Genomic DNA, 22,444 nt, shown 5'->3' with positions numbered 1-22,444 from the left:
TGTCCTGCTTAATAATACTGGCACCTCTTTTTCACTCTCAAAAGTGTTCCAGCTGGCTGTAAACCAACAATCTAAACACCAGTACAGAAGCAGAAGCGAGAAGACCTAGGTTTTAGTTTTGGTCCAATGTATTAGACATTAACTTCACTTTTCTGAGAATGACAGCATCTTTTGTACAGGGTCACGGTGAAAAATAAACGAGATCCTGGATATGTAGTTTATAAACTACAGAGTGCAACACATTCTCAAAGGTATCTATAAAAAGGAATTACTCCAAATGATGTCGGTGAAAACGGTGAAGTAGGGAGAGCCAAGAGCCGTGCTCTCACAGAAACAATGAGAAAAGCCAGCAGAAACTGTCAGAATCAACATTACTGGAACTCTGGAAAACAGCCAAACAACTACGTGAATGCTTAATCAAGAAAAAAGTGACTGCAAGTGGGCAGGTGAGCTTTGTGGCATTTTAACTTACCCTTGGCCCACCCCCCCTCACCCCCCTCTGGCTCAGCAGCAGTCAGGAAGATGACAGCCCGCACTCCTGGTGGGAGTTTCTGGTGCTGGAGGGAGCAGACCAGCCCTTGTTCTCAAAGAATTTGGTTGCCTGTTTTGACCAACATGGCTGGCTTCCTCAGGGACGAACACGAAGGGTTTGCCTTTATTCCACCTAACTTGGAATCTCATGATGGCAGAAAAGTGGCTATGGTACTTCTGCTGAAAACACCTGAAGGCAAATGAACCAGATGGTGCCAGCTGGGACAAAGGTTATCAGTTGGGGCAAACAGTACAAATATGAAAAAGCCTGGCAGAAAAAGCTGGGCAGTGAGATACTTTGGGGAGTAAGAGTTTTGGAAAGCTTCCACATATCCTGGGGAATCTAGAAAGCCAGGCACATGCCATGGGCAGGACGCATGCTCAGAAAAGACCTGAAAGCCCTAAACTCTCACCTCTGGCTGACTGTCAAGCCCTGTGCAAACAGGAAGCAAAGGAAAAGGCAGAGTTGTAAACTTCAGGCTGAGTGATGAAAGTGTGTTCCAACACAGACAGAGCCTCGAGCTGCAGAGACCGGGAAAATTTTTTTTTTTTTGATCCAAGTATTTAAGAAAATCTCTATTAAATCAGTAGCTGACCACTAAGCTAACAGATCAGAGACTTCAGTGACCACACACAACAGCAAACAGTTTATTTTTAAATTTTATTTATTTATTTATTTGACAGAGAGAGAGACACAGTGAGAGAGGGAACACAAACAGGGGGAGTGGGGGAGGGAGAAACAGGCTTCCTGCTGAGCAGGGAGCCCGATGTGGGACTTGATCCCAGGACGCTGGGATCATGATCTGAACTGAAGGCAGATGCTTAACGACTGAGCCACCCAGACGCCCCAGCAAACACAGTTTAAAAAACTAGTTTAGAAAAGTCATTAAATGAGCAACTATGACCCCCCCAGTAAGCTATAACAATAAAGCCTGAGGAAAGGGGAGAATCCAATTTCCAGAGGTATCACATTATGATATTCAAAATACCCAGTTTTCATAAAAAATTATGAGGCCATGCAAAGAAACAGGAAAGTATGGCCCACTCATAGGATAAAAAGAAATGAACAGAAACCATCCCAGGGAAAGCCCAGACACTGGACCTATGAGACAAACACTTTACATCAACTGTCTTAAATATGCTCAGAGAGCTAAAGCAAACCATGGACAAACAACTAAAGGAAATCAGAATGCTGACTCACCAAACAGAGATTATCAAGAATGAGACAAGAACTGGAAAGCTGAATAGCTAAATAGAAATGCTGGAGCTGAAGGGTGCATGGGTGGCTCAGTAGGTTAAGCATCTGCCTTCAGCTCAGGTCATGATCCCAGAGACCTGGGGTTGAGCCACCATCAGGCTCCCTGCTCAGCAGGGAGTCTGCTTCTACCTCTCCCTCTGCCCCTCCCCCCCATGCTTGTGTGCACTCTCTCTCTCTCAGATGAATAAAATCTTAAAAAGAAAAAGAAAAAAAAAAAAACGCTGGAGCTGAAAAGTATAACAGCTAAAATGAAAATCTTCATTAGAAGATTTGAACAGGCAGAAGAACCTGTGAACTCCAAGACAAGCCAACTGAAATGATCAGTCTGAGGAACAGAAAGAAGAAAGAAGAAAGAAACACGAGCAGTCTGTGAAAACTGTGACACACCATTAAGCACACCAACATAGGCCTAACGGGACTCTCAGATGGAGGAGAGAAAGGAGAAGAAAGAATATGTGAAGACAAAAAACTCCCTAAATTTGATGGAAGGCATGACAGAAAAAACTGTCAATGGAGAATTCTATATATAGCAAATGTACCCTTCAAAAAGAGAGGAATCAAGACACTTCTAGATAAACAAAAGACAAGAGAGTCTGTTGTTAGTTGACCTGTTCTACAAGAAATACTAAAGGGAGTCCTTCAGGCTGAAATGAAAGGACATCAGATAATGATGTGAAGCCATATAAAGAAATCAAAAAACACCAATAAAGGTAACCACATATGTAAATATAAAAGCCAATATTGTATTTCCAGTTTCTAATTCTCCTTTTTTCCCTCCTATATGATTTTAAAGACAAATGCATAAAGCGATAATTAGAAATTCATGTCAGTGGGGGCACACACAGTATAAAGATATGATTTCTGACAATAACACAAAGGGGGAGGGATGGTGCTCTAGAGGAGCAGAGTTTAATATACGATATAAGCTAAGACAGGGTGCCTGAGTGGCTCAGTTGGTTGAGTGATTGCCTTTGACTCAGGTCATGATCCTGGAGTCCCAGGATCAAGTCCCGCATCGGGCTCCCTGCTCAGCAGGGAGTCTGCTTCTCCCTCTGGCCCTCCCCCGTCTCATGCTCTCTCTCAAATAAATAAATAAAATCTTAAAAAAAAAGCAGCAGCTAAGGCAGTATTGATTCAAACTAGACTGCGACAAATTTAAGATGTAATTCCCAGGGTAACCACTAAGAAAAAAAGCAATAAATGATATGGTCACCCTAACAAAGGAGACTTCAGTCTCACCTTTGCTATACTCCCTTTGAGTCTTGTGGCTGGGTTTACCCTAGGGATTAAGGCTTTAGGGCACTTCTTTAGTCTGGATCATGAGTTAAAAGGAAGATAGTCTCTGCTGCAGAAACTTAAGAAGGATTTAATAACCTCACGAGCCTTTGCTCCCTCTCCCCAGGGTGCACCACGTTATAAAGAGGAAAACGTGTTGAACTATCAGCCATTCAGAGAGAGACATGAGAGAGGTAACACATTTACCGTATCTAATTCTGAAAAAATTCAAAGCACCAAAACAATGTAGGTAAACTTAGTGATTAAATAAAGTCTAAGTGTAAAATACTTATTTCCTCTTGGCCATAAGCATGGTGGCTGCTTCTTTATAACCATGTGTAATCATTATAAAGCTTGTACCTAGTAACCTTTTGGAAAACTATTCCAAAAGATGGGAAGAGTAGCTGGTTTGCAAGTAAGTTGTAGCACTAATTCAGGGCAAGAAGAAACACAACAGCTGAAAACAATGACAGTCTGTGATGCATATAACTACATTTGAGAAGCAGAGTGCATGTGAACACTCAGGAGGATGACTGAATAGAAACCATAACATGAGCCCTGCACATTTCTGGATCAGGGACAATAACATTACTAGGGTTAAGAGTCCAAAGGAAACCGTAGAAGTCTTTTAACTCCTCCCCCTGCTTCCTACCTTATTCTTACATATTCTCCATTCTCCAGCCACAGTGATTCCTCCAGTGCATATGCTGGCTCACACCACCTCTCTACTCATAACCAGGACTTCCTATCTGCTCCAAACTCAATCTCAGCACAGTCTAGTAGACCTACTGTGACTGTTTGCCCAGCCACCAGCTCTCTTCCTGTGTCTCAAACATGCCCAGATACTATGCCTTAAGGGCCTTGCATTTCACATTTGCTGTGCGTAAAAGGAGTAAAGGTATACCTTGGAGATACTGTGGGTTCAGTTCCTGATCACCTCAATAAAGTATCACAATAAAGTAAGTCAAATGATTTTTTGGTTTCCCACTGTATATAAAAGTTATGTTTACACTATACTGCACTCCATTAAGTGTGCAATAGCATTATGTCTAAAAAACAATGTACATACTACAGTTAAAAAACACTTTTTATTGCTAAAAAATACTAACCATCATCTGAGCTTTCAGTGAGCTGTAATTTTTTTTTTTTAAGTGAACGCTACATCCAACTAGGGCCTGAACTCAAAACCCTGAGATCAAGAGTCGTATGTTCTACTGACTGAGCCAGCCAGGTGTCCCCATCTTTTTGCTGGTGGAGGGTCTTGTCTGGATAATGATGGCTGCTGACTGATCAGGATGGTGGTTGCCAAAGGCTGGGGTGGCTGTGGCAATTTCTTAAAATAAGACAACAGTTGCAACATCGATTGACTCTTCCTTTCACAAATGGTTTCTCTGTAGTATGTGATGCTGTTTGGATAGGATTTTACCCATAGTTGAACTTCTTTCAAACTTGGGAGTCAATCCTCTCAAATCCTGCTGGTGCTTTAACAACTAATTTACGTGATACTTGAAATCTTTTTTGTCATTTTAACAACCTTCACAGCAATTTTACCATAAGTAGGTTCCTTACCAAGAAAGCACTGTCTTTGCTCATCCATAAAAAGCAATTCCTCAGCTATTAAAGTTTTATCATGAGATTGCAGCATCTCAAATATAATAGTAACAAAGTCTGAAATATTGTGAGAATTACCAAAATGTGACAGAGACATGAAGTGAGCAAATGCTGTTGGAAAAATGGCACCAACAGACTTGCTTGATGCAGGATTGCCACAAACCTTCAATTTGTTAAAAAACAGCATCTGTGAAGTGCAATAAAGCAATAAAACAAGGCATGCCTGTATTCGGATGGTTTTCCTCCTTACTGCCTTCAGGGCTCTGCTAACGTCACCTATCAAAAAGGCTTTTGGGGCGCCTGGGTGGCTCAGTTGGTTGGGTGACTGCCTTCGGCTCAGGTCATGGTCCTGGAGTCCCAGGATCGAGTCCCGCATAGGGCTCCCTGCTCAGCGGGGATTCTGCTTCTCCCTCTGACCCTCCTCCCTCTTATGCTGTCTCTCATTCTCTCTCTCGCAAATAAATAAAATCTTAAAAAAAAAGGCTTTTGGTGACCACATTACCTAAAACAAGACCTCCCTTCAACATTACTCTCTGTCCTCTTTCTCTTCCTTATTCTCATTCATAGCTCTAATTACTACCTGATGTCCTATAGACTTAATTTATTTACTGACTCCCCAACCTCTGCCCCATTGTTAAGTCTCTAAGACAGCAGAGACTCTGGTCTGTTGATTGCTGTATACCTAGCACCTAGAACAGTGCCTAACACAGGAGTATTCAATCAATTGTTGTAGAATGGATGTGATTAAATGAAAAGGCATAAATACATACCCAGAATACATGTCATGGGGCAGGTTTCTTCCAGATTACTCAGAAACACTTCTTTTTTGTAGAACATTTTTGTGGGCTCATGTTCCGTCTCTTCTGGGTGAATGAAGATGGGGCCATAAAAATATGCGGCTCCATCTCGGACCCATACCTTTTCAATTCTTGGGGGAAAAATGGAGAAATTCCATTAAAACAGAATTCTGATCGGTTTCATTCTTTTTTTTTTTTTTTTAATTTATTTGACAGAGAGAGACACAGCGAGAGAGGGAACACAAGCAGGGGGAGTGGGAGAGGGAGAAGCAGACTTCCTGTGGAGCAGGGAGCCTGATGCGGGGCTCGATCCCAGGACCCTGGGATCATGACCTGAGCCGAAGGCAGACGCTTAACGACTGAGCCACCCAGGCGCCCCTGATCGGTTTCATTCTTGAAGAATTATCTATCAGAAATTCTCTTAACCAAAAACTTAATGATATTTACTACTTAGAGGAGTTTTGTTGACTATTTTGACAATAAGACCACTTCCCTTTTCCCCCCTTTGAGCATAGGAGAAGACATTTGGAAAGGGAAGACATTGGCTATTCATCTGAGGGAAAAAACACACAATACCAAGACATATGACTTAATAGTTTCAGCTAACCTCCAGCTTTTTTTTCCCCTGAAATCCTCATGATGAAAACAAAAAACAAAACTAAGCATCTGTCATTGGACTCACCAGCCGAATAAACACACAAACCATCCATATTTGGGGTCAGCTCACATGAGTCACAGATATTCCTTTAAGGCAATGGTTCATGACTTTTTGAGTGTCAAGGTATAATAAATACCCCTTCACCCATTGAGAATCTGATGAGAGCCAGATACTATCTCCCTAGACAAAAATAAAAATGCGTATCTGACTGCTCTGTGTTAGGTATTATACAATTCCTCATAACCACCCCCAGCAAGTTGGGATAATTAATGTCCCCATTGTCTTGTGGTTCCTGACATGAAGCAACATTCTCATCTCAGTTCATGGTTAACTCCACCCTTTCAGTTCCTTAGGCCAACACACAGAAGTCACCCTTGACCCCTTTCTCTCTCTCTCTCTCTCTCTCTCTCTCTCTCTCTCGGACCCCACATCCCATTTATCAGGAATCCTATTAATTCAACCTTTCACAACAGGATCTGACTGCTGGCCTGAGCCAGCAATCATTATTGCCTGGATTATTGCAACAGCCTCCTAGCAGATCTCCTTGCTTCTCTTTGACCCTGTAAGTCTTATTTTTTTCTTCTTTTTCTTTTTCTTTTAAAGATTTTACTTATTTATTTGACAGAAAGAGACACAGCAAGAGAGGGAACACAAGCAGGGGGAGTAAGAGAGGGAGAAGCAGGCTTCCCGCCGAGCAGGGAGCCCGATGCGGGGTTCGATCCCAGGACCCTGGGATCATGACCTGAGCTGAAGGCAGACGCCCAATGACTGAGCCACCCAGGCACCCCTCTTTTCTTTTTTTAAAGATTTTATTTGTCAGAGAGAGAGAGAGAGAGAGAGCACAAGCAGGGGGAGTGGCAGAGGGAGAGAGAGAAGCAGGCTCCCCGCTGAGCAAGGAGCCCGATGCGGGGTTTGATCCCAGGACCCTGGGATCATGACCTGAGCTGAAGGCAGATGCTTAACTGACTGAGCCACCCAAGCGCCCCAACCCTTTAGTCTATTCTCAGCAATCAGAAGGCAGAGCAATCCTGCTAAGAACTAAATCAGATATCACATCTATGCCTAAAAGAACCCAATGGGGGCGCCTGGTGGCTCAGTAGGTTAAGCGTCTGCCTTCGGCTCAGGTCCTAATCCCAGGGTCCTGTGATCGAGTCCCCCATTGGGCTCCCTGCTCAGCGGGGAGTCTGCTTCTCCCTCTGCCTGCCTCTCCCCCTGCTTGTGCTCTCTCTCTCAAATACAAAAATAAAATCTTTAAAATAAATAAAAGAAAGAAAGAAAGAAAAGAATCCGGTGGTACTCCCTTTAATTCAGTAAAAGCCCACGTGCCGACAATGGTCCCTGAGGTCCACCAGAGTGGCACTGTGTGCTGTGGCCCTCATGACCTAACTCAATGCACTGCTCACTTCCCCGGCAACAAACCGTCCAAATCTGGACATGCCAGGCACGCTTCTCTCTCAGGTCTTCATACTGGCTGTTCTTGCTTCCTGGAAAGCTTTCTCTCTGATTATTCACATTCCTCACTCCCTCAGTTTCTTCAAGTGTTAGGTCAACTATCAGCTCTCAGTGAGGCCTATATACACCACCCTACTTAAACTTCTGCACCTCCTCACTTTGACTGTGCACTCCTGATTCCCCATACTCTGATCGATTTTTTTCACAGCACATATCATGACCTAATGTTCTGTACCCTTTACTTATTTGCAATGTTTATTATTTGTGTTCCCACTGCAACAAAGATCCATGGGACTAAGGATATTTGTCTGTTTTATTCACTAATGTATCCTCACAGCCTGGCAAATACTAGGTTTGTAATAAATGATTACTGAATGAAGAAAAAATGGAATGAGGAAACTGGAGCTCAGAAAAGTCAATCATTTGCCTAAGGACATGCAGCTAGCAGAGCTGGAACTCACGCCAAGACCCACAACTCTTAATCACTACCCTCTACTGCCCAGTCCCATACTGGACTCCTTCATTGCCGTTTTACGCCATGCAACCATACTTTTTCATTCATGTACTTGTTCAACAAATATCTGAGCCCTTACCATGTTTCATGCATTGTGCTTGGAGCAGGGAATACAAAAGTAAGCAAAAGGACAGGGCCCCTCCTCTCAGGGCATTTGCAGTCCGGTATGGAAACCCAACAGTAAAATAACCTGATACGTGCTCTGAGAGTAATGAGGAGACCTAATCCAGTCTGCAGGGGACAGGAAAGGCTTCCTTAAGGAAGTGCTATCTCAAATTTAAGCTAAAGGAGTTCATCATGTGAGGTAGGCAGGGAGATTTCTGGGTTGAGAATTCAGTAAATGGTAGGAGAAGAAAAGGAAACTTGACAGGAAGGATTTAAAGAAGGAAGTGTGGCTAGAGACCAAAGCAGGGCAAGTATGTGTGAGGAAGCTGGAGAAGTTACAGGATTGTGGGGAGGAGGATGACGACTTTTGACTTCATCCTAAAGAGTGATGAATTTCTACCCGCTCCAAATCTCTCAGACCCAACTGCATCCTCCCTGCTTCAGTACACCCACCTGCCCACGCGAGGGCGCACCAGGCCATGAGACTTGATGAAGACACAATCGCCAACCTTTAGCCACATGTCATTGTAATGGAGCTGCTCAAAGTAGTGGCAACCTGGCTCACCATTTGACATTTCCACAGGGACATCTTCTTTCTCCTGTGGTAAAGGAAACTGGTTGAAGACAGGCAGCTGACAATCAAGGCGTAGCAGAAGAGGTTAAGAAAAAGCTGACTTTCCTTCATATTAACTTAAAATAAAAAATAACTATAAGCAGAAATTTTGATGAAGGTCGGGGACAAGACTGGGGTACTGAAACCAAACTAAGTCTTATTAAATATTGTATTTATTTTAAATTTATACTTAAGTTTCATAAACTGTTACCACCCCCACCCCCACCCCATTCCCATAGCCTTCGGGGGAGGTGGGGGAGAGAAGCACCACAGAGGACACATCAGCATTCAGGAGCAGCCTCACTCACACACTGCTATGGAGGATAAGGAGCAAATTCTGCGCAAGCTTCCTCTTCATTACATTTACTGATCTCTCATTTTCTTAACATTAACAACTGATGGTTTTAAATGATAAAAAAAAATAAAAATAAAATTGTTATCATTTTGATTTATTCTGGAATGGAAAGAAATAGTATAGCCTCTGTGACATAAACACATACACTCTGTCTCTGAATAAATTACAAGGTCTGTCACCTCCTGGCTGCTGTGACACTGGGCAAATGACCTGACCTCTTAGGCCATCTGTAAAAGGAAGGCAGAGTGCGCCCATCAGATGGAGCTGTTAGGAAGAAGCTCCAATGACACACTCCACAGTTAAATATGCAGAACAATGCCTGACTTATGAAAAGCACTTGAACACCCATTCATTATTGTTGTTTTATAGTTTTGGCAAAAAAAGAAAGAAAAAGAAAAAGGGGCGCCTGGGTGGCTCAGTCGGCTAAGGGTCTGCCTTCTGCTCAGGTCATGATCGCAGGGTCCTGAGCTCCGTGTTGGATTCTGTGCTCAGTGGGGAGTCTGCTTCTCCCTCTGCCTCTGTCCCTCCCCCTGCTCCTGCGAGTGCTCTCAAATAAATAAAATCTTTAAAAAAAAAAAAAGAAAAAAAGACAGTTCTGATCTGATGCAGAAAGTGGGCACACCATGAGGTGTTTTAAACATATTAACTCCAAAACACATAAAAGCTGAGGAAATTCCAGAACCCCAATATTTTCTACTGCATCTCCCTGAGAATATCTGAAACTTCAAAAAAAAGAAAAATCTCCTTCAGAAGGTCCAAACATTTGTTTTGATCTGACTTCAAATGTGATATATAAATGGTCTCCTGGAAAATCCTTAAGAACGAGCGAGGTCACACATATAATGGGTGAAGGGAATTTGCAGGAATGGGAACTTAGCCCGTGAAATTAAGAATAACTTTTTCTGGGCACCTGGGTGGCTCAGCTGTTTAAGCATCTGCCTTTGGCTCAGGTCATGATCCCGGGGTCCTGGGACTGAGCCCCACATCGGGCTCCCTGCTCAGCGGGGAATCTGCTTCTCCCTCTCCCTCTTCTCCCCCAACTTGTGTGCGTGCACGCTCTCTCTGTGCCAAATAATAAAATCTTAAAAAAAAAAAAGAGTAACTTTTTCTTTTAGGAACAGATTCTGTTCTGAAGTTCTTTTTTTTTTAAAGTAATCTCTCTGCCTTGAGAATGAGAGCTGCATGCTCTACCTGCTGAAGGTATTCTTTTAAAAAGTTCCAGGAAGGACTTGTTTCAGCCAGGCAGTATTAAAATAAAGATAAGAGACAAAAGAAAAAAAAAAAAACCTAAAACAAAACGTGTGCACAGAGAGGACCCTGGAGACTTATGAATTCTAATAAGAAATCTGCGTTAATTCTCATGTTTGCTTCCATTGGTATTTCTTATTCTTTCAAAATTCTCTATGATTCCCAGGAATATTGGTGAAATGTAAAAAATATCATGTTCTTTCCCAAGCTCCCTTTCTCTTGTAACACTGTTAGGACACTAAAATGTATTTCTTTTCTAAGACACGAGGAAGTCGATTTTTTCCAGTTTTTACATTAATAATTTAAAAGCTTTATCTTTTTTGACTATATAAAAGAAGTATATCTGTGGGCAACAATTCAAACATTAGAGCATGTAAAACTTAAAGGCAATCTTTTGTGATCCAACCCCAGAGATAAACACCTGATTCAGCACACAGCAATTCTCCACACTGCTTTTACAGTCGTGTATGTAAACATACAGTTTTTTTTTTTTAATGTTTTATTTATTCATGAGCGTCAGAGAGAGAGAGGGAGAAGCAGGTTCCCTGCCTAGCAGGAAGCCCGATGCGGGGCTTGATCCCAGGACCCTGGGATCATGACCTGAGCCGAAGGCAGATGCTTAACCATCTGAGCCACCCAGGCGCCCCAGTTTTAGTTTTTTTGAATAATAATGGAACCACATCCCATTCTGCCACCTGTTAATTATGAGCATGCTCTTACCACGTGACTTGGACAACTTTCCATGTGCCATATATATAGACCTACCTCACTGTGCTTACTGGCCACAGAGTTTGCATGCTATGGATGTCTGACAACTTCCTCAACTCGTATTCATGGGCATTTGGGTCTGGCCAAGGGTTTTTGCTTTTACAAATAACACTGATGCCGTCCCTTGTGGAGAACCCTTTGGTGCACCTGAATATTGAGCTGGACCACATTTTCTGGTATCAAATGGCCAGGTCAAGGGGAATGCCACGGATGGGAAAGAAGTGTCCTTCCCCACACCCACACCAGATGTTATCAGTATTAGCAATTCAAAACTCTTGCCAACCTGTCAGGCTTTTAAAAACTATTAGATTAACACATTTTCTAACTTTTTTGGGCTGTCTTCCCTCTATAAATGATCTATTTGGTCCTTTGCCTATTTTTCCAGTGTTACTTTTTCCCTAGATTTCTAAGAGCTTTTTGCATTAAAAAATGGTAGACTTTTCCCCCACTTTAATGGCTACTGGATTTTATATCATGTATAGAAAGGACCCATTCCAAGCTTATAAATAAAGAATATAGGTAAATAATAGTAAATCTGCTTACGTTAGCAACAAGTACTCTGTTCTTTCGTTTTGTTTTTGGGTTTTTTTTTGGTATTATTACTTTTTGGAATATGAAGTGCAAGAGTTCAGGTGGCTATTTTCCTCCTCCTTTTTTTTCTTTTTCAATGGCTACCAGTTTTTCCAGTATCATTTGATTCCATCCTCTACTGCTGATTTAAAATACTACCTTTATATTCTGGATTTTAATTGTGAAAAGCCTCTTCCTTCCACTGACTGGAATACCTCAATTTTTTTTTTTTTTTTTTTAAGATTTTATTTATTTATTTGAGACAGAGAGAATGAGATACAGAGAGCATGAGAGGGAGGAGGGTCAGAGGGAGAAGCAGACTCCCTGCCAAGCAGGGAGCCCGATGCGGGACTCGATCCCGGGACTCCAGGATCATGACCTGAGCCGAAGGCAGTCGCTTAACCAACTGAGCCACCCAGGCGCCCCTGGAATACCTCAATTTTTAATAAATATAAAATATATAGGGGCTCCTGGCTGGCTCAGTTGGAAGAGCATGCAACTCTTGATCTTGGGGTCATGAGTTCAAGCCCCATGGTGGATGTAGAGATTACTTAAATAAATAAAACTTAAATATATATATATATAAATACAATAACATCTGGCAGGACAAAGCACTTTGATTACTATTTTCCCCCTTCTTTTCCTGTGACTGTCGCATGTTTATTCTTTCATGAGAAAGCCAGAAAAATTTTGTCAAGTTCTTTTTATTTTTCTTCCAAGATTTTATTTATTTGAGAGAGAGAGCAAGCGAGTGTGCATGAGTAGGGGGAAGGGGCAGAGGGGGAGGGAGAAGCAGACTCCCTGCTGAGTAGGGAGCCCAATGCTCCATCCCAGGACCCTGAGATCATGACCCTGAACTGGAGTCAGACATTTAACCAACTGAGACACCCAGGCACCCCATTTTGTCAAGTTCTGAAAACAATTTATCCAAGTCTTTTATGTCCTTGAGTTAGACTGTTTCTCTTTCCATAGGTTCCAAATATTCCTTTCAAGGTTATTTCTTAATGTATTTTGTTGTTAAGGTGAATCAGTTTCTTTCTACATGATTTTCCTAATAGTTGCTAAAGTATATTCAACATTTTTAAGATTTTATTTTACAGAAAGAGTGAGACAGAGACAGAGCATGAACAGGGAGCCTGATGCTGGGCTTGATCCCAGGACCCTGGGATCATGACCCGAGCAGAAGGCAGACGCTTAACCGACTGAGCCACCCAGGCGCCCTCAACATTTTCATCTTACTTTCAGAAGTCTTGTGAATTACTGTTTTGTTTATATAAGAAAGCTACTGACTCGTATATGGATTTTGAAATTCCTATTTGTTGAATTGTTTTTCAAACCTTTAGTTAATTGCTCCCCCATGATCTGCAAAAAAGGTTTTATCACTTTACTGTCATTACTTTTACTACTTTTGTCTTCATTGGCTACTTTCAGAAAAATATAGGTAATAGTAGAGCAAGCAGGCTTTAGGCATGAGAAACAAATATAACTTTAAAAAATCACTTTGAGGAAATATCTGTCTAAAGACTTAAATAAATGAAGACAGTTACTGTACTTTATCAAATAATTTATCCTTTGATCTATTAATATGATGAAGTGTATTGCTGAATTTTCCTAATTTTGACCAACCCCTGCATTTCTAGAATGAACTCCCACCTACTTGGTCATATTGTTCTTTTTTTTTTTTTTTTAAATATTTTATTTACTTTTTTTTTTTTTTTAAAGATTTTACTTATTTATTTGACAGAGAGAGACACAGAGAGAGCAGGAACACAAGCAGGGGGAGTGGGAGAGGGAGAAGCAGGCTTCCCGCTGAGCAGGGAGTCCGATGTGGGGCTCGATCCCAGGACCCTGGGATCATGACCCGAGCCAAAGGCAGAGGCTTAACGACTAAGCCACCCAGGCGCCCCGGTCATACTGTTCTTAAATAACTAATTTGAGGGCGCCTGGGTGGCTCAGTTGGTTAAGCGACTGCCTTCGGCTCAGGTCATGATCCCGGGGTCGGCAGGGAGTCTGCTTCTCCCTCGGACCCTCCCCCCTCTCATGTGCTCTCTCTCTCATTCTCTGTCAAATAAATAAATAAAATCTTCAAAAATAAATAAATAGGGCGCCTGGGTGGCTCAGTTGGTTAAGCAAGTGCCTTCGGCTCAGGTCATGATCCTGGAGTCCCTGGATCGAGTTCCGCATCGGGCTCCCTGCTCGGCAGGGAGTCTGCTTCTCCCTCTGACCCTCCCCCCTCTCATGCTCTCTCTCTCTCAGTCTCTCTCTCAAATAAATAAATAAAATCTTTAAAATAAATAAATAAATAAATAATTTGATTTCACTTATAAAAAACACATTTTCTCTAAGTATTTTCTGCATCAATATTCATCAGTTAGACTGAACTGTAGCTTTTCTGTTTTAATTTTGTCAGGCTTTGGAATTAAGATTATTCTCATTTTGTAAAATAAATTGGGAAGTTTTCTTTGTTCTCCATGCTTTGAAATAATTTAAACAGTATCATAATTATAGGTCTCTTAAAGGGTTAAAAGAATTCACCCACAGAATTATCTGACCTGAGTACTCTGTGATTAGCTCTCAGAACATTTTTAAAAAATTCCTTCTTGCTGTTGTCCACTTACGTGTTACATCTCTTCTTGATTCTTCAGTAATTTATAGTGTCCTAGAAAATTATGCATTTTGTTCAGGCTTTCAAATTTATTAACAGAAATGTACAAGTCTTTAAATTTCTTCCACATTTGTATGTCTGAGCTTAACTGCCTTCCTTTTTTATTAGGATAGTTGGTAGTTTATCTCGTTGGACTTGTTGAAGAATTAGCACTTGGATTTACTTTTAAATTCTATTTTTCAGTTCTACTGGTTTTCTAAGCATTAATTTCTGTCCTTCTTCTACAGTTCCCTTCTTTCTGTTTGGCTAAGGTTTTATGTTGTTGCTCTTTTTCATTCTTTTTTTTTTAAGATTTTATTTATTTATTTGACAGAGAGACACAGTGAGAGAGGGAACACAAGCAGGGGGAGTGGGAGAGGGAGAAGCAGGCTTCCCGCCGAGCAGGGAGCCCGATGTGGGGCTCGATCCCAGGACCCTGGGACCATGACCTGAGCCGAAGGCAGACGCTTAACGACTGAGCCACCTAGGCGCCCCTCTCTTTCATTCTGAACTTGAGTACTTTATTCATTTATTTTCTGGAATAGGTATTTTGAAATGTAAAATTCTTTTCCATGTGGCTTTTAACTACATACCTTTTCCAAGTTAAAACTGTCTTCAGTTCGACTGTCCTCTGAGTTGTCTGTGTTCTTCTCGTCATCCCCTTTATCTGCATTTGCAAATACAGAGGCCACTCGGACCACAGGCAAGGGCACATCCCGAGGGACAAACCTCACTGAGCTGATGGGCATGGTCCACAGTTTAATTTTCTTAAAAGATTTGGTTTTGGCAGAATACCGTGATTCGCAGACAAAAACATCCTCATCTCGAAAGTTTTCTGGGCATAATTTAAAGTATTCCTGGGAGACGTAAGAATAAGATTATTAGGTGAATTTTCTGAAAACCAGTCAACCGAAAAAACCAAAACTACACATCAATCAAGCAAACAAATGTTAACCTGTTAAGACTTTCTGACAGTTAACAAATAGTAAATGGTTAGCAATGTACAAGCATCTCCCTGCTACAGAAGGGCCTTATTAAATATAAATACTTAGCTTACCAACTGCCCTTTTGAAAATATATTAGCATTTCATACAGCTATAATGTTCCTAAAAGCTTTGGGCAGGGCTCAATGTACCTATACCACATAGATACACAAAAAGTATACTTTATAATCCTAAAAAGCACACTGACAATTTTTAATGATCTTTCAGAAAATGTCATCCTCAAAAATTAGCCTGGCAATATAAAAAAATTTACACTAACTGCATATAGCTATATAGTGTAGGCAGCAAATGGTGGTCTTTCATCATCATGATCAGATTAATTTCCTCCCAAATCTTTATCCAATGCCATATAGACACAGCTTAAAAAAAAAAAAATCAAAGTTTAAAACAGAGTGCTTAATTTATAAATACCATTTTTTTGTGTTTGTAAATTTTATTTTCATGGAATGATTTGTACTTTGGAGCCTAATGAGTTTCTTACCTTGACAAACATGACCACACATTTTCCTAGAATTTTACTAACGGGAACTTTATTGTAATAGTCACTCTTAAAAACTTCTTTTTCTAGAAATTTCCGTGTAGCCAGATGGAATGTTTCATTTGGCCGATAAAACCAACAGCCATACAACCATTTTTCACCTCAAAAACAAAAAGGGAGAGAGAGGGGAAATTACCATTAACAGAAATCACACATTCTTTGCAAAATGAGCAAATTCTCCATCCAGTCTGCCATGGCCTGAACCTAACAATGTGCTTTTTAGGCCACAGTTTCTTAAAATAGTTATCTTAGAAGAAATGATACTTTAAAGTAATGAAGTATAATGAGGCCTAAAAAATGCTACTTTCCCCCTCATATTAAAAAATGTATAATATATAGGGTGAAGAAGGTGATGAGACCTGCCCTAGTCTGCTGGGCCCAGGACACACTTAAGACTGTGTGCTTATGCTAAGGACAGAGCATCTAAAGCATATCAAGGATGCATTTAGCACTCAGGCAAAGGGATACAAAGGTACTTCATGAGGAGCAGCTGAGGGAACTGGACTGCCTGGATCACATTTCTGTCTGCTCCTGGCTTCATTAACTCCTATTTGTTCTCCATGTCTTAAGTGAAAGGCAACTGTTCTAGGACGCCTTTTTGAAATCAAATTCTAAGCCAAGGCACATGTCACACTATAATAATTTCCTTTTTATTTGTGGTTTGTACCAGACTGGTTTTGCTACGGGCAAAACACGAGCCTTTAGTTCTTGTGAGGCTCTGCCATCCTCCAGTTTGGCTTACTGTGTGTTTTAAAGAAACAGCAGTTGAGTGAATGAATCTCAACCTCACTTCAGGAAGTTGTGTTTCCTTTGACTCAACTGTGCCACTCATGGGCCCAAGAGTACTAGATCCTATTTTTTCATATAGTGGGTGCTAAATTATATTTACTGATACACTGTAGAATGACTATTGATGCAAGGCATAACATGTCTGAGTTACAATTTTCTTCCCTGAGGACCAAGGAGAAGTAAAATAGTCCCAGCTCACCAATCTGCCCTTTGATTTAAAACACACTTACCAGCAGAATCTTCCCACAGTCTTTCAATGCAGACGATGTGTGGCTGCAGGCTGGCCTCTGAGGGCTCCACGTAGACGTAGTCTCCAACATGGTACATGCTGTTCTTAAAGCTGCAGTCCTGGCTGTACGTGCGGTGTAAGCCGGAGAGGCCTGCGGCGCCTGAGGAGTCTTCGCTCTTTTCAGCTTCTTCGGTGAAGACAAAAAGGTTCCCATTAATGGAATGTGGGAATCAGATGCAGGATTCAAACAACACATACTAATACATCTCATTCTTTCCTAGACCTTCAAGGGCAGGATTCAGGACAAACAGTATGATATCTGTATTCCCAAGAGCCTCTACTCAAACTTGCCTTTTTTGAGTTACAACCAACTGCCCTTAATTTAAGTAAGTGCATAAATAGACAAATGATCTACACAATAAAAATAACCATCTCAATAATATATGCTCAATGTAGTCGTTCTGGATGATAAAGAAAGGTATAAAGAAAACAGGTCACCTGTAAATCATGCAATCCTGGAAATGATCTCATATGTACTTCCTTTCCATCTTAATGCCCCTGAAATTTCTCCCCCCTAACAGTTATTATATGGGTATGTCAAATGGAATCTTAGAATTGAAAAAATATGGAATATGTGTATCAAACAATATAATGTAAACTATGTATGTTTACACTGAAGATACACTGAACAGGGGCGCCTGGCTGGCTCAGTCAGAAGAGCATACGACTCTTGATCTTGGGGTTGGGAGTTCGAGCCCCAGGTTGGGGATAGAGATTATTTAAAATAAATAAGTAAATAATAATAATAATATACACTGAACAGTCTCTGAGATTAATGCTTTTTCAACAAGACTTATTTTTGCTAAATAATACTTTTTGATGGCTACTATGCAAGCCATCTTTTGCAAATACCATAGGAATTTTTTTAGATTTTATTTTTGAGTAATCTCTCCACTAAACATGGGGCTTGGACTCACAACCCCGAAATCAAGAGTTGCACATTCCACCAACTGAGCTGGCCAGGTGCCCCAGGGTTTTGTGTTTTTGAGGATAAAGCTTTGCCCACATTTCCAATTATTTCCTTATGATAATTTTCTATAAATGCAACAGCTAGAAATAAGCATTTTATATTTTTTTAAAAAGATTTATTTGAGCGAGATAGAGCTAGAGAGAGAGCGAGAGAGAGCACCAAGAAGGGGGGAGGAGCAGGCTTCCCGCTGAGCAGGGAGCTTGACATGGGGCTCAATCCCAGGATCCCGGGATCATGACCTGAGCCACAGACAGACCTTAACCGACTGAGCCACCTACGGGCCCCACATCATTTTTTAAGTTTTGCCAAGTTTGGTGGAAAATGTCAGCTAGTATTTGATTAGCCAAATAAATCCCTATAAGATATCAAGAGATTCAGAAGGTTCTTGAGATCATATACCAGCAGGAACACGGTCACCTGAATGGAAAGAGACAGAGAAAGTACAAAATCAGAGTGTTAGCTAAACCCCCAAAATTCTAGACAGGAAACAGGCTGCTAAAACTACTCAGCTGCAAACATCTGCTACCTTTCATGAAAAAGGGTGATGTAGAGGGCAGAGTGCTGAGCCACAGGGGACTATTTCTGGGACTCGGAACCTAATGACTCTGCCCAGCTGGATTTCAAGATTGCTTGGAACTCAAATGACCCCTTCCTCTCCATTTCTCCCTTTCTGAAGGAGAATGTCTCTCATCCCACTCTTGTGTTGTCACTATATTGTAGGAGCAAAGAACTTGTTTTTTAGTTTCACAGGTCCACAGATGGAGAGGAATTATGTCCCAGGAGGGATCATACCCAGAGCCCCACCCATATACACCCATTTAAATGATTTACATAATAAGATTTAGGACTTTTGAGCTCATAAAGCTGACATATTTAGATGAGATTTTGATACCTGCTAGAGAGGTGTTCCTGCAACAAACACCTAAAAAACAGGGAAGCGACTTTGGAATTGGGCAAGAACAGAAACTGGAAGAATTTTTTTTTCCTTTGGAAACAACAAACTTTCTAAGAATTTTAAGAAGAGAAAAAGCCTCCATTGCTTTGAACAGACTATGGCAGAGAAACGGACATTAAGGACTTGGCAGGAGAAGGCACAGGTGCAAATGAAGAAAATGTTACTGGAAAGGAGATCCTCGTTATATAGTGGCAGAAAGCTTAGCAGAACTGTGCCCTGCAATCACTTGGATTCTGGGCCTCTTGGGTTGATCTCTTGGTTATCTTTCTACTTCTTTGTTGTTCTACTGCCTTGGAGATTTCTTCTTCATCTTCTAATCCTTGTCTAAATGTTTCCTTTCTGCCATCATTAAAAATTTTTTAAACTGAATCAATTTGACATAAAACAATGGGTCAACTTAAGTTATACAACCAGTTACTTTGATACATTTATATTTGTTGCCACTGTAGTGATATTTATCACAGCACTTACTCACGTAAGATACTGTGGTCTATCTTCATTCTAGTGTGCTTTAGCGCTCCATGGCTATTTACTACTCCTTACAAGTTTGTACCATTAAACACCATCCTCTTTTCGCTCCCACCCCCCTCTGCTATCATTGTTTTTAAACAGTTTCATTGAGATATGATTCCCACACCATACAATTCCCCTATTTAAAGTGTACAATTCAGTTTCTTGGTATGTTACTAATTTTTAAAAAATGGTAATACACTACATAAAATTTGCCATTTTTGGACCATTTTTAAGTAGATAATTCAGTGGCATTAATTACACTCATAATATTGTGCAATCATAACCACTATCTATTTATAAAACTTTTTCTTTATTTCAAACAGAAGCTCTGTACCTGTTAAGTACTAACTCATCTCTCCTCCCCATTAGGCCCTAGTAACCTCTATTCTACTTTCTGTCTCTGAATTTGCTACTCTGGGTCCCTCATATAAGTGGAACCATACAATATTTGTCCTTTCCTGTGTGGCTATTTCAGTTAGCGTGTTTTCAAGGTTCATCCGTGTTGTAGCATGCATCACAACTTCATTACTTTTTATGGGTGAATAACACTCCACTGGGTGCATATACTACATTTTATTTATTCATTAGTTAATGGGCACTTTTCTGAAGAAATGGGATTTTTTTTTTTTAAGTCATGTTATCTTCTCCCTGACAACCTCATTTAGGTAGTAACAGCATGGGAGCTATTTTAAAGATTTACAGCAGTTGAGGAAGGCTTAGGCCACTGCTGAGAGCAGCACTGCTTAAAAAGCTACTGAGCGCACTTGGGAGCAGGGGGTTTGGGGCCTGGCGGAAGCTGGTCCATGTCTGGTAAACTTTACTTACAAAAGAACACTGGAAATGACTGACTTACACAAAATTCCCTGCATCCTTCTTTTTTCTTTTGCAAGCCCATTTGGGGGCAAAATAGAAAATAAAATAATGTGTACATGTGTGTATGTGTGTGCTTCGAGTGGAGGACACTGATTATACCATGTCCATTTATGTGGGGAAATCAAATTCAGGAAACATTTTAGGAGCTTCTTTTGTTCTAGGTAATTATTACTCTAGATCTGAAAAGTGAAAAGAGAAATTCTTTGTAAGAAATGGTTTTGCCCTATGTTGGATCAACAACACCCAGGCCTGTCAGACACAGACGGACCACGAGGAGGAAGTTCTATTTGTGTCTCACCACGGTCTGTCTCGGCCACACATATGCAGGCGCGCAGGCGCAGCCGTGGGTGAGTGAGGCCCTCTCTCTAGCACAGTGGCTTCCAGGAATTAAGGACACATCTCTGAGTACCGTCAAATGCCAATGGGCAATCTAAATCTGGCACTGGCTCCTCTTCAAAGGAGCACCGCCGGAAAACTAGAAGGAAAAATACTTACAATGAAAGACATACCTCTATGAAAATGGCTTCAAACTATGAAAAAAAAAGTCTAAAAACCACATCTTCCAAGAAATCCAGGAACAGTCCAATTCTACTTTGTAAACAAGTAAGCAAGCAAGCAAACAAACCAGCGTGTGAAAGAAAACTGGTTAATCTGGGAAGTGTTCCACAGAGAAACATTAAGCCCTTAAAGTCTGTATGAACCATCCTAAGCAAGCTCATTGGTTCTGTTAAATTTGCTGCATTCTACTTCACTAAAATGTGACATTATAGTATTTTCAGGTGTCACTACTTTTGGTCCACCAAAGTGGTCCAGGATCCAGATCTGGGTTAAACTCAACTTAGCAAAGAACCAATTATGGCTGGAAGGCCAGGTTTTCATCTCAGGGTGCTGGATGAGCAATGAATGCCTGGCAAAGTCCATTTCCATTTCATTCACATTAGTAACAGTTCCTGACAGTATTATGTGAGCAGAGAGGGGACTCTGGGGATCAAATACATGCTTCCTGCAGAAGTTAGTCTATGCCAAACACATGGTCAGCGTAGCATGTAGATTCTCCTGAGGGTTGCCTACCAACTGCTGCAGTGGGCTCAGACAGAAGTAGGGCCCGCTGCTGCCCACGCCCGGGGGCCCATCGCCGAGCAAGAAGACATCGGCAAAGGCCTAGCCATGCGCCGCCTCCTCTCTGGAGAGTGTGGCCAGTGCGCCCCAGTCACAGACATAGGTCACGAAGTGGGCCACGCGCTCCGCGTCTTCGTGGGGCAGTGGCGCAGCGGTGTCCCAGTCCCGGTGATCCTGGCCGCCCCAGCCCCACGCCGGTGCCACCAGCAGCGCCACTGGTGCCAGCGCTAACAGGCTGGCCATGACGGTGACTCCAGCGAGTCCAGAAATGATCAAGTTTCTTTTCTTTTTTTTTTTTTTTAAGATTTTATTTATTTGACAGAGCACAAGCAGAGGGATCATCAGGCCGAGGGAGAGGCAGAAGCAGGCTCCCCGTTGAGCAAGGAGCCCGATGTGGGACTCGATCCCAGGACCCTGGGATCACGACCCGAGCTGAAGGCAGACGCTTAACGACTGAGCCACCCAGGTGTCCCTGAAATGACCAAATTTCTAATAAAAGTTCCCACTGTCAAATATTTCTAAATTCTGGCAAGGGACTCAAAGTAACATTTTTGCATTGATAAAATGAAAAGAAAAATTTCCTCCTAGTACTGTGGTTCAACCAAAATATCATCTACTCTGGACTGAGTCTGCAGGAGGAAAGCCATCCGGCAACATGACAGGGAAGAACCCTGATGCATTCACTGCTGAGAATGCTCCCCAGGTGCAGACAGGCCCCGCAGGTTTTATCTGCCAATCGTATTTCGACCTGGTGAGCTCCCACACTTGTGAGCTAACTGACCGTTCCTGAAATGCTAGGGCAACAGCTGTGTCACACAGCACTTCCAATTTGTAACAGTCTGATGACCAAACCGATGATGATAAAAGCATTTCTATCTCAACATGGCCATTGTGAAAGAGTCAACATTTACAGACAGGATTCATCCCCACAGCAAGCTAGGAGAGCCAGAACTAGAACAGAGTATAACATGTCTTCATGTTTAATAAAATGAAAA

At 41.6% G+C, this 22,444-nt stretch overlaps 1 protein-coding gene and 1 pseudogene across 22 annotated transcripts in view; both read right to left on the bottom strand.

Annotated features, from left to right (window-relative positions):
• Positions 1-22,444, bottom strand: part of PBRM1 (polybromo 1) — a 116,692-nt gene that overhangs the window by 24,678 nt on the left and 69,570 nt on the right. For 16 of the 22 annotated variants that reach the window (XM_064595270.1, XM_064595285.1, XM_045862193.3 and 13 more), the window contains 5 exons: positions 16,961-17,146; positions 15,885-16,042; positions 14,993-15,256; positions 8,655-8,800; positions 5,446-5,603 (listed from right to left, as the gene is read on the bottom strand). In XM_064595270.1, the coding sequence (XP_064451340.1) occupies positions 5,446-5,603; positions 8,655-8,800; positions 14,993-15,256; positions 15,885-16,042; positions 16,961-17,146 (912 nt within the window). The remainder of the gene's footprint in view (positions 1-5,445; positions 5,604-8,654; positions 8,801-14,992; positions 15,257-15,884; positions 16,043-16,960; positions 17,147-22,444) is intronic. The other 6 variants (XM_054504695.2, XM_054504700.2, XM_045862197.3 and 3 more) reach the window with 1 other exon arrangement.
• Positions 17,153-22,441, bottom strand: LOC129045415 (protein CREG1-like; annotated as a pseudogene).

Source organism: Mirounga angustirostris, unplaced genomic scaffold (assembly GCF_029215605.1).
Source record: "Mirounga angustirostris isolate CCGP_5_RB_7025 unplaced genomic scaffold, mMirAng1.0.hap1 SCAF_1, whole genome shotgun sequence".
NCBI lineage: Eukaryota > Metazoa > Chordata > Mammalia > Carnivora > Phocidae > Mirounga > Mirounga angustirostris.
Note: the sequence above shows the minus strand (reverse complement) of the source record. Positions and strands in the feature narration are given on the sequence as shown.